This window comes from Falco cherrug, chromosome 5, assembly GCF_023634085.1.
Source record: "Falco cherrug isolate bFalChe1 chromosome 5, bFalChe1.pri, whole genome shotgun sequence".
NCBI classification, from domain to species: domain Eukaryota; kingdom Metazoa; phylum Chordata; class Aves; order Falconiformes; family Falconidae; genus Falco; species Falco cherrug.
Genome location: NC_073701.1, coordinates 50,589,619 through 50,602,243, shown reverse-complemented (window position 1 = coordinate 50,602,243; position 12,625 = coordinate 50,589,619). Strand labels below are relative to the sequence as shown.

Genomic DNA, 12,625 nt, shown 5'->3' with positions numbered 1-12,625 from the left:
TACAATCACACTCCATTTAAATTCTGAATTTCCCGATTGTGTTATTGTAATTTAGAGGAAAGATAGAGGGAACTTTACAAAACAGTGGTATGAGCAATATGCAAGATACGGAGATGGACTTACATAAACAGAAAACCTGTATGAATATTTCATTCAATTGCTTGAGGGATTATTTTGTTGGTTTTTCTTAAGAGAAATAGACTATAAAAGCAAGCTGCCACCCTCATTCCTGCCCAGAGCATCAGGCTGCCCGTTTCTCTGATGCACAGCAATGAGTTTGCTCATTGCGACACTATATGTGTTCTGTCAGCACGTTTTTTTTTCTCTGGGTTTACCTGAAACAGTACCATACTATGAAGTGAAAAAACACGTTTGGAAAATTTTGCTGTTTCCTGGTTGGAGCTTTGGAGACAGACGGATGTGCAGAAGAAAATGCAAAGAGGCCTTTGTCTGGATTTCGGAACAGCAAGAATACCTGGGAACCAGGATAATAAATATGAACTGAAAAGCAAACATCCCTAGATCTGGTGCTCCCAGAGAAAGCAGAAAAAACTGGGAGATGGAAGCAGTAGAGGTCTGACGGGTCAAGCCTGTTTCTCAAGCACTAGCTGGACCCTCACCAATTCTTAGACACATACTCAGTGGTAGAAGAAGTAATTTCTACCCTGATGTACTTATTTGCTTATTTTAAATACTTCAATAGCTGTCCAGTGAAGACTTTTGTGACTCTTGCTTCGCAGGATTACAGCTTCACCATCTTTGCAGCATAGCTCTTTGCAATAAGTATTTTAGTTCAGCAATCCTTCCACAAAATTACATTCCAGAAATAATACATTAAAACTAGGTATTCAGAAGCTATTTTAAATACCGGAATGAAATTCAAATGGAAATAAGTCCATGGAACAAAAATATTGTCCACAGTTGAGTCTTCAAGACAAATAACCAGAAACAAGTTATTAAAAAGCTTTATATATTTTATATCTACAAAATACTTAATTTATATATATCTATAAATGTACTCTATATTTAATTATCAAGTCAGTCTTCCTATTCCTAAAGTGTATTATAGCCTACAGTTCACTTTTAAGATTTAAATGTTATACCTGTATAAACCAATACAGCATGATGAGTGACAGTATTAAATTTGCATGTTAAGGACTAATTTTACTGTGCAAAACCCATTTTTTTCAGTTAACCAGTAGTAAAATCTGTATAAATTATACTGATAAGTTCATCCAAAGAACTTTTAGTAAACAGTTCACCACAGGACTGCAAATTTAGTTTCTAGTCCCCTCTTTGCTCCTTCTCTCATTCCTTGTCAAAGGCAGAGAAGTCAAGCCACACAGACTTAAACCAAATTTACTTTTAGATGCTGACAACTCAAAGTCAACAGTGTATAAATTTCTACAGTGAGATTTCTTCCATACACAGCAGGAAGATTCACAGTATTTCACAATTATGAAAATCATCAGGAATATAATAATAAATTTCCTGCATATTTTTTAATTGCTGAAGCAGAAGTTACTTGTAAACATTTATCTGAAAAACATGTATGTCATTTTACAGTCTTAAGTTTAAATGATTAAATACACGACTTGTTAGCTCTCAACAAATTCACAGTAACTGAATATATATATTAAAAAAATCAAGATTGTTCAGTTTAATAAAATGTATTCAAGATGCTTCCAGTATCATTCTAAAATCTTATTTTGAACCTACAGAAGCTGACAGCTTCAATATTTAAATCAACAACAGGAGAAATTAGTTCTATGCAATCCAAATCTTTTTAAGTTATTCCTCAGGCCTTTCTGAGCTAAGTTACTAAAACCGTTCTGTTTTACAGAACATAATCTTGATTTCGTTACAGGTAAGTGCGAATTCTACCAAACATAGTAACATTACATCATATTGAAAACAACATTTAGTTTTTATGCCCAAATTTTCATCTGTTTTCACTATAAACCTGTCCTTAGGACCCAGGGGAAATAAACCAGTCACAGATTCATCAGCATCATGGTTGACCAGAAGCTCAACATGACCTGGTAATGTGCGCTCACAGCCCAGAAAGCCAAGCGGATCCTGGGCGGCATCACAAGGAGCACGACCTGTCAAGGGAGGTGATTGTCCCCATCTACTCTGCTCTCGTGAGACCCCACCTGGAGCAGTGCATCCAGCTCTGGGGCAACCAACGTAAGAAGGACATGGCCCTGCTGGATGTCCTCTGGAGTCCAGAGGAGGGCCACAAGGATAATCAGAGGGCCGGAGCACTTCTCTGAAGCTGAGAGTTGAGGTTGTTCGGCCTGGAGAAGGCTCCAGAGAAACCTTACAGCAGCCTGCCAGTACCTAAAGGGGGCCTATAGGAAAGCTAGAGAGGGACTTTTGACAAAGGCATGTAGTGATAGGACAAGGGGGAATGGCTTTAAACTGAAAGAGGGTAGATTTAGACTAGAGATTAGGAAGAAATTCTTCACTGTGAGGGTGGTGAGGCACTGGAACAGGTTTCCCAGAGAAGCTGTGGATGCCCCATCCCTGGAAGTGTTCAGGGCCAGGCTGGATGGAGCTTTGAGCAGCCTGGTCTAGTGGAAGGTGTCCCTGCCCATGGCCATTCTATGATCAGGCTAAATAATCACAATTGCTATTTTTTAAAAATCTGCTCCCAGTCTCTGGTTTTTTCAGTTTGTCATTTTTAAATAGTGGTAAGTTTATACATTTGGTAGTAGCTGATGTAGGCCATGTACCACTCAATAACCAGACACCCAGGGATAAACAAACTGCATCATTACCCTCATAGTTACAGCATGCTCTCGTTAACTCCATCCCAGCCAGACCTAGCACACATGCAAAGCCATGCTCACCAGGAACATTTACTATGCAAAGTCAGTATTAAAAAAAAAAGAAAGAAAAAAAAAATTGAGTAGAAAGCTGTTTTTCAAATGTCAAGAAAAAAGGAACAACAGTGTTATAGTACAGGAAATGGGCTCGCAGGCAACAGAACAAAGGCCACTAGAATTAAGATAGAAAATGAAGACCTAGAATAAGCTTATTTTGAACAAGACAAGAAACCTGTTTTTTTGAAGATGTTATTATGAGATAATCATGAGGGGCAAAAGTGTTCTGTATTTCCCTTCCATCCATCCCAGGCATACACTGAAAACATTGTAAATCCCATCAAGTTTGAAGAAAGTAATCTTTCTCCTACTCAAATTATGAACTTCGATTGCAATTTCCAGAGTTGGGCATAGCTGCATTTACATCAGAAAGATCAAGTCAGAAGGATCTCCAAACTCTCCATTTAAAGTGACAAAACTATGGAAACGAAACACTCTGATTGCTTATGACAAATGAAATTGAAGGTGATTTTTGATAATTTCCTCACTATGAGGTGACATTAAAGACTAATACATGAATAAACTTCCAGTGAACCTCCTCAAAAACTCAGTGTTGCAAGAGTAATAGAAATCTCGTTTCATATTAAATCAGTCCCCAAGTACTCAACACAGAAGACAAGAATACAGACTTTGAACACAATATCCCTCCCTCATCTAGGATATAAAACACTGTAGTGTCTTATACATATATATACAGAAAAAAACCCCACTGTAGTCAAAGCAAAACTTAAAGGTTCTTAATCTTCAGAGAATGCCAAAGGCACTGAGATTCAAAGCTGATTTGAAAAAAAAAAAAAATAAAAAAAAAATCACAAAACTCCAAAACAACACAACCCACCCCACCCAAAAAATAAAACCCACCAAAATCATCAAACCAACAACAACAAAACACCCCCACCACAACCATCAGGAAGCTTATAGCGTTCAATTCCAAACTGTATATATTTAAGTTAAGCAAATTACAATCTAAAAGTAATTTCTGATAATTTGATCTAACATAATGAGATTATTTATATTATATTTGATTTTAAAACAATTATTCAAAGAAGCAGTCATTTTCTTGGCTTACAAAATGGCAGTTGTTGCATGTGAGTTACAGAAAACTACCACAAATTCCCATGTGAAGATAAATGCCGTGCTTCTTCATGATTAAACAGATGATGTTATAATCACACTATCCAAGAAATCAGATTACATTCATATTATGCTTCACAAAGGAAGAAAAAATAAAAAATAAAAAAATCAATATATTTCCAGCAGATCAAACCATCACACAGGTACTATATCAGTGACAAAATGCCAAGATGACTCACCTGTTCAATCTCCTTTGTCTTAGTTGCAATTGCTTTTGAACGACCAAGAAGCTGTCCATCCTCATATAATTCTGTACTATCCGTTATATTTATTTCTGATTCCTCTGTTTGTTCGATGTATAACGGAGCTGAAGATCCAGCCTTAAAAAAATAATAATATTCAGTTCTAAAAGCAAGTGAGAGAGCAGCTGCATGGTACTTAGTTACCACCTGGGGTTAAACTACAAGAAAACCTCAAAATGTAAGAGCAAAAATAAAAACTCAAATACAGTCATTCAGTTAGAGAGGAGTTTTCTTATCAAGACTATTAGTGACGCATTATTGCTACCATTAAAAAATACAGAAGTATGGATTTTAAATATCTAAAAACATGACATCATAAATAAACCACCTGTGACTCAGTCTTAACTGCATAAAGATAATGATGTCAGATAACCTTTACCTGCCCTTCTGCTGAGAAGGAACTTTGATTTGTAGTATTTATAACACCAGCTAGCAAGAAAAATCCACAATGAAAGCGGGATTAGTTCTCTGGGAAAGGATAAAAGTAACAAAATCAAAGTTAAATAGGCATCGACAAAATCTAAATGCTGTCAGAATGAATTCTTGCAGTATTCAGGACCACAGGTTTAGTATTAAAGGAACAGAGATACCTATTGTATAGGTATCTTAGCGGATTCCTGATAATATAAGACATCTTACTGAAGTACCAAAATTGTATAAGCTTCCCTCTAAAACAGAGGTTAGGACAGTATCCCTACCCCAAAGAAAACAAGACTCCCCCTTCAAGGAGGCTATATAGAAGATATAAAAAGGGAAGAAATTACTACAGCATATTTAAATCCAATATCATGGAACAGATTTGTAGAGTAATAAAATATTGTTTTTAAATAAGATTTGAGAATTGAAGAAGATGCATAAAAATATTTTCTACTATTCAAAAATAAAGAGGTAGAGAATCTTAAGATTTAACTAATGTGAAAGAGAAGACCGTTAGACACCAAAAAAACCCCCAAAAACTTAAGTGGTCCTACAAGTATGTGCTCACAACTTAGCAATATAAGCCATTTTAGATTGCATCCCACATCTTGTCACTGCAGTAAATCATTAAATGCCCGAGAATGAGTAAAGGCTGCTAAAAAATTCAGTGCAACACAAAGTTCAACCATTAAGCACTGTGGAAGATGAACTGGAAAAAGCTAAGTATTAATGAAGTAAAGGTTCTGCGGAAAAAAAACCACCCCAAAAACTACCCACTGCAGTACTGAGGCAAAAGCTTAATTTTTAACATAGAAGAGGAGTGCTTTCTGAAAAAAAGAATACAGAACATGGCAGGTTGACATGGCACAGAACTGAATTCAATAAATCAAAGATTGTTTTCTAGTCTTACGTTTTACTTGTACACGCATATTTTGACTTAGAAGTCCCTTGCTAATTTTTAGGAGCTCAGTAGGCATACAGACGTACACCAGTGCAAGAGTTCCTTGGAGAATCACTGGGAAAGCTGCAGTCTTACTTTGTCAGTTGTCACATGAATTCAAATTATACTAACAAAACCTACTCTGTTTTTGCGGTTTGGGTTTGTTGTGTTTTGGGGTTGTTTCTCCACCACCCCACTCCCCACCCCCAATAAATAAATAAAAAAATAACAAAGTCTTTAGTCTCCCACTCCATCCCTTTCAACAAGCATTTAATAGCAGAGGCAGACAAATTCAGGGGTGACTTACAAAATGTGCCTTTCAGGAGAGTACAGAAAAACAAGAGTCTATTGTTGTAACACTTTAAAATAAAACAATAAATAATCCCGTCTTACATCATACTCTGTTATTTCAGGTAAATTGCTTTCATCGGCCTTCTCTGACTTCTCAGCAGCCCACTTGCTTGCAGCTTCTGCGAGTTCCTTTTCCGATAGTCTGTTGCTCTTATCCAAGGCCTGTACAAAAACATTATAGTCAAAGTTTAACACAAAATAGGTTTACACATGGCAAAACATCTTCAAAACTAAAATAGTTAATCAGATCCCAAAACCATTTTAAAATAGGAAATACAGAAGCTGAAGCTATTTCATTACCTGACTGATTTCTTTAAAAAGAAAAGCAGGTGGGGAGAGAACAGAAAAAAAGGAAGAAAAAAAAAAAAAAGAGGGGAGAAAGAAAGATAAATCAATAAAGTTCAGTAAAATGTTAAAAAAAGCACTATACTTTCAGAACCAACTTAATAAAGTTCACAGGAGAGAGATAACGGAAAAATTGAGATCGCTTGAGTTTAAAGAGACTTGGATCAAATGGGCGCTAAGAAGTTGGATACATGCATGGAGTGATCTAATAATTCAGTGAGATCAGTGAGATTCAGAGAGAATTATTAGATTGTAACTAATCTAAACTATTAAATATTGTGTAGATTATAAAACCTAAGCTAATTAGGGACAAAATCTATTTTATACATACTTTAAAATGATCAGAGCTGCTTGTATTAAATTTCATTATTTTTTATTTGGGGGAACGTTGATCATTTATAATAGAGTCAGTCATGGCTTTATGGCCTTTTAACCTACCTTTCCAGATGAAACACTCAAATACTTTAAAATTGATTTCTCTCTAAGAACACAATTTAGCTTCTATTAACAGAGCAACAAACAAACAATGACAAATACCCACATAACAAAACCAGTTTAAGAATAGCTAGCTTTATAAATCCTGTTACCACTATGTGGGCATTTCATTTGAATCAACTACACATATAGAAGAATCCACTTAAGAATCTGTACAATTCTAGTATTAAAAACTACAACACTAAGACAGATATACGAAAAAGATACAAAAATCCTACTGCCTGAAAAAGGTTTTCATAATTTCTACCAATGCCTGTTCCATCTTAGCAAACAGGTGGGAAAAAAAAAAAAAAAAAAAAAAAAAAAAAAGGCAACACTCCCTTCTCTTACCATTAGTTTTTTTTAAATTACAGAAATGACCAGCAGAAGCAAGTAACTGTGACTTGTAAAAACACTGCTTCATTTTCAGACCTTTTGTGCTTACCTGAAATAAAATAATATCCAAATATCTCTTTGTGCTGTAGGATGGCACAATTATAAAATTGACCGAACCCTTCCAGGATTCTGTGTCAAAGACACCACCTTTATCTGAATCCAGAAGAGAAGTACAACACAATGTTTAAATAGGAATCCCTCTTTTCTATAATTGCAAATTAAAGAATTATAAACAGCAGTCAGGAGGTGACAAAGTTCAATATGCAGGGGTGTGAAGAGGGTCCTTAAAAGAAAGGGGTAATATAATTCATAGAACAATTAGCCCATCTCTACCTTTCCAAACTACACAATTATTCTTACACTAATCTCATTACAAACTACCTGCTGCCAGTTTTTTTTCCCCCAATGTTTATTCCCCACAGCATGCCTGATTTTTACCTTTAACCTGACTTTTCCCTAGCTGCCAAAAAATCTTGCACTGTGGTTCTACTACGAATCTTTCCCTTTCCTCCATTGTAGCTCTGGCCAATACTAAGAAAAAGACCAGTATCTTTGTCACCAACAGTCAGCTTTGCATGAAATGAAATAAAGAAAATCTCACATGACCTACGGTATTTCCAACGAGCCTTAAACAGAAACTAAGCACTCTAGTATAACTACTGGAACACAGCAAAAATTCTGTTTTAATTCCATGTCACTAAATTTTAGGCTGCAAACTTGCAAGAAATGAGCAACCTAGTATATCTTGTAAAACACAACTGAACTTCCCTACCTGCCTCAAAACGGAGGTGTCTTTTTTTTTTTTTTGTCTTTTTTTTTAGCTTATGCATAACAGGAGAACAGCAAAAACATGTCAGTTTTCTGCTATCTTTGTTGGAAAGCTTTCCTGTCTCACACATCTGCCTTTTGCTCTAATTACGTTGGATACAGCCTCCAAGGCCTGCAGTTCAGACAGCTATTAAAGAAAAATACAAAAGATTTTGTGCCATAGTCAATTAAACAGGTGGGTATGATCAGATAACACCAACATGTATTAATTCACATGCATGAATATGTAAAAAATTAATTACAAGACAGATAAGAATACCTTTTCAGATTTGCATATAGTTAGTACAGTGAAAAGAGATACTGCTGTGGAAGCATATAACTTTGTAAGTATTTCAAAGCTAAATCATAATTTAGAGCATTGAAAATTATCTCCTTTAATCTATAAAATAGATAACTCATGTCTCAAGTCTCAGTAGATTGTAAGACCTTGGCCCTAGAGATGTTAATGTTTTGCTATGACTTTTTCTGTCAATATTTCTGTATCGGTGAAGCACTTGTAGAACTTAACTGGTCAGTGTAATCCAGCCATCGCCCCAAGAAGCTCCCCTGACAAGACAGTATGTTACAAGCAGATATTGGGACTTCAAGATAAAAGCAATAAAAGGTCACTGAACTACTTCCATTTCTGCAGCTGATGCATACCCAATAAGTATTTGTGTTGTCTGGGGAAACAGTTTCCATCAAACAGAATTTCATTTTGCTAGCTTGGATCAAGTAGATACCTACTGCCAGCAGATATATGTGAACTGCTGGCAAAAAACCAATACAGCATAGATCAGACCTGACTGAAAAAGAAAGCAAAACATTTAAAGAATAATTTATATGCAAGCTCACACTATGTATTAATACAAAAGCAAGAGATTTTGCAACGTCTCTGTGTTTTCAAAGGTTTGTGTTAAGCAAGGATTTGGTATCAAGCTGTAATGCTCTGAGTCTGTAAGCAAAGTAGGCGAACTAATCTTAAAGTTTATTTTATAATCCAAATAAGTGTAACTTGTAAATAACAGCTTTTATCTTACTTTCCTTATTTACATATACTGAAAATGTATCACTTGCCTCCCTCCTTAAGGACACAGGCAATTAGTAAATGCCTAGCACAGCAGTTCTAAAAGAGCTGCATACAGGATAAGTACTTTGAATGACATAACACAACCAAAGCCTGATTTTTTTTCCCCACCTAATTGTTTCCTTCAGTCTCACCTCGCAACAAAAAGTACCTTTCTTTCTTCCCCTTTGTTTTTTGTTTAAGCATTCCACTGCTTTTATTAAAAAGACCTCAAGAACCAGGCTAGTACACCATGCTATTTAGGGTAAATGCTACTTTTTAATAGGCCCTTATTCACTTAGAACAATATAATGTATTGTTTCTTTATTTTTCATTAAAGTATTTCTCAACAATTTAGAGAAAATAGTCCTGTGTTAATTTTAACCTCAAATATAATTTACAGGCAAGCAGTCTGATGTGAAAATGTTTTTGCTGCCACAGGACAGCCAGAACAATATTGAACGCTGATTGTTCATTAGTGTTTATTAGCCTGTCCATTTTAACTAATTAGCAATATTATGTAGTTGATGCTCAGCCCACAAGATTTGATGGGAAATTAAAAAAGCATCATTTAGAATATAAAACAACATTACCAAACTATCTTGCAAAGTGACTCCCTTCCCAAGCAAATGCTATCATTCTTGACACATCCTTGAGCAGCCCTGCTTCGGAGTCAACTCTGCTATTCACATTATCTTCCTAGTCAGTCAGACACTTCACCAGCTTCCAAATCCAGTCCAGCTTAGGAATCACTGAAGGATGTTGTTCAGTGCAACTACAGGCCTGTTCAATAGATCTGTTGCTCCTCAAAACTGCTTCCGCAGTGTTTTCTCCTTGTCATTCCTTTTCTAGCACACTCTAGACTTTGGAAAAATCACAATTTTAAATACATACAGAACTCCCTTTCTCCTAAAATGAGACAGAACAAAACGGTTTGTCAGTGTCATCGTTACATACACAGCATTATCAGCACCTTCCTGCCAGATAAGGGAAACTTATCCTCTCTGCTGGATTGCAGAGCAATTCAGGATGCCCTTTCCTTAACAGCTGCATATATTAACTCCTTCAAACTGCGGAAAACATCCAATAACAATGAGCAATCTGAAACCAGGGTGAGAACTACTAGAAAAAAAAATTCACCTTTGATGAGGGTACTGCTAGGGAGGCTGAAGGTGATGCATCTCTTGATGTTTTCAGTGATTGAACTGATGTCCTCTCTTTACCTACAATTAAGAAAAAAATAATGACTGTAAAGTTGTATTACAGATACATGTTGAAAATATACTTATTGTCTAGAAAAACTGCAGTGAAAGTCGCTTAAGTGAGACATGAAATCTATAGGCTCCACCATCTAATAAACACTGATAACACTTTCTCCTCTTTACAAAGAGAGAAGCCATTTTTCATTTTTCAACATTAACTGAAAGGGCATATCAATATGATTTGGCAAGACAATGTGGTTCTACTCTTTAATATTCCTGTAATAATATAAACAGGTGGAATATTAGACACCAGTCAATCACTCGAGGAAACCAGGCAGTGTAGGAACTGGTTTAGCAGGCCACAGTATGTTGAAAAGCTCTGCCATGGGAAACAGTCCTATATTGTAGCAACCACAGGCTAGATGCTCTTTGTATTATCAGTGTTTGTCTTGTAAGAGCTAGAATTGGTATAATGACAATTCAAATTCACAGTGCTAATCACAGCCTGTGCACAGCCTTACCACAGATAGGTTACAGGCAGCCTGCAGCAGCAGAACTCACTGCAGTGTAAACTACTAGTTTTCAACCTGTGGTGCATGGATTACATGTAAGTGATCTGCAAAAGGTAAGTATGAAAAGCAAACGTGTTGTCAGTAGGCCTAAATTAACTATTCACATTCACTGGGACATGGTTGACTCTTCACAAATGGAAAATAATATAGACTTACCTTGGCTTCCATTAAATTTGTATTAATACAAGAGTTAAGAAAGGGATGAATTTAAAAGTCTGTCAAATACTTATGAAAATTAGGATATAAATTATTTTAGTGTAACTGAACAAATACGGCTTTAATGATCAAAACAATAAAGAGCAAACACAGCATCTCACTCTTTAGAGCTGAGCTATTTTCTTTTTTTCACTTGATGCCATAAGACTGCATCGTGTTGTGTATTTTAAAATACCACTATCTACACAAAAAATGTAAGGAAAAGTCTATGCAAAATGCATACTTTTAACAATATGAAATGTTTAAGAGGTATTTGAAAGGTTGGTCTTCTACTCTTTGCCCACATTTTCATACCATATGTATAGCATAGACTTAATACAAAGCAAAGATCAAACAGCTGCTCACCTCTACACTCGTTAGAGGCAAGCGAGTTACTGCTACGATGTTGAAAGTCTACTAATCCACACCAAAATCCTCCCAGCTACCGATCCGTCTTTCGAAAACGCTACTGAAAATAGCTGGGGAAGTTACTCTGGCAAAAGCAAGTATTCCAATTTAAAAATTAAAAGTTCCCATAAATATAAAGTATATGACAAAACCAAAAACGTGAGGATAGAAGTAATCGTGCCTTAATCTGTCACACTCCCCAAAGCATGGGAGACAGAACGCCTCCCTTGACACTACCAAGGAACACCAGAGTGTTGCTCCTGTGATACCTGCTTTTCAGCCTCATGGATAAGCCACCTCCTTTTAAATTTACATACTCCTCTAACTTTGCCTCCTACAACACACTGGGTTCTTTAAAGATTGTCTCAGATGAGTGGATTATATTTTTGCGCTTGAACAGACGAAACAGCTGATACAAGTGGCAGTTGATTACTCAAAATTAACCAGAGAGAAAATCCACCATTTAACCTGGAGACATTAGGGCATTTTTTTCTGAACGTGTGTGGCTATTTTGAATCAGCAAGCCCTACCTATAAAATTGAACACGATGCTTTCCAAGCTCCACTACTTGCCTTCTTTCACCTCCTCAGCGCAGCACTCCGCAGGTGGAGTACCACCCTGCTTCTCTCCATGGTCTGCCACCACAGCTGAATGCCTGTCCTTTCCCATCAGCCCTTCCCCTCGCTTTACCAAGCTGCTTTATGTGTCACCTCCCAAGCTGTCTTTGTTCAAATACTGTATTTATTCTAATTTATAAAGGGCTGGAAAGCATGGGATATTCCTCCTTCAGTGGAAGTCATGAGGCCAAACTGATTCAGACAGCAGCATGATATTAAACAGCACTATGATATTTAAAAAGATGCAGTATTGTAAGTTCTGCATGAAACAGTATGTACTTCACATATTGTAAACCCATTTAAGTACAGACTAAAATGTGCTGCTGACATACGTATGTCCCACTTTATGTTTCTTTTAAATATGTAACATATAAGCTTTCCTAAGACAAATCAAACATAATTCTAAAAGTATTATTTAAGCCATTTATACATTCTGAATAGGCCATTTTAATTCAGTCACCTAGAGGAACAGTTCACTAGTACTCTTTTCCAGTGAACAGGCAGTTATAAAGAAATAGTCCAGCCATGTGGTCTCTTAGAACTGATTTAAAGATGATGGGAAGAGGTGTTT

General features: G+C 36.2%; 1 protein-coding gene across 3 annotated transcripts in view; it reads right to left on the bottom strand.

Moving 5' to 3' along the window:
* The window catches only part of PPHLN1 (periphilin 1), a 70,479-nt gene that overhangs the window by 26,433 nt on the left and 31,421 nt on the right, over nt 1-12,625 (bottom strand). For all 3 annotated transcript variants that reach the window (XM_055710520.1, XM_055710521.1, XM_055710522.1), the window contains exons 7-9: nt 10,201-10,283; nt 6,015-6,134; nt 4,202-4,342 (exon numbers count right to left, since the gene is read on the bottom strand). In XM_055710520.1, coding sequence (XP_055566495.1) covers nt 4,202-4,342; nt 6,015-6,134; nt 10,201-10,283 — 344 coding nt within the window. The remainder of the gene's footprint in view (nt 1-4,201; nt 4,343-6,014; nt 6,135-10,200; nt 10,284-12,625) is intronic.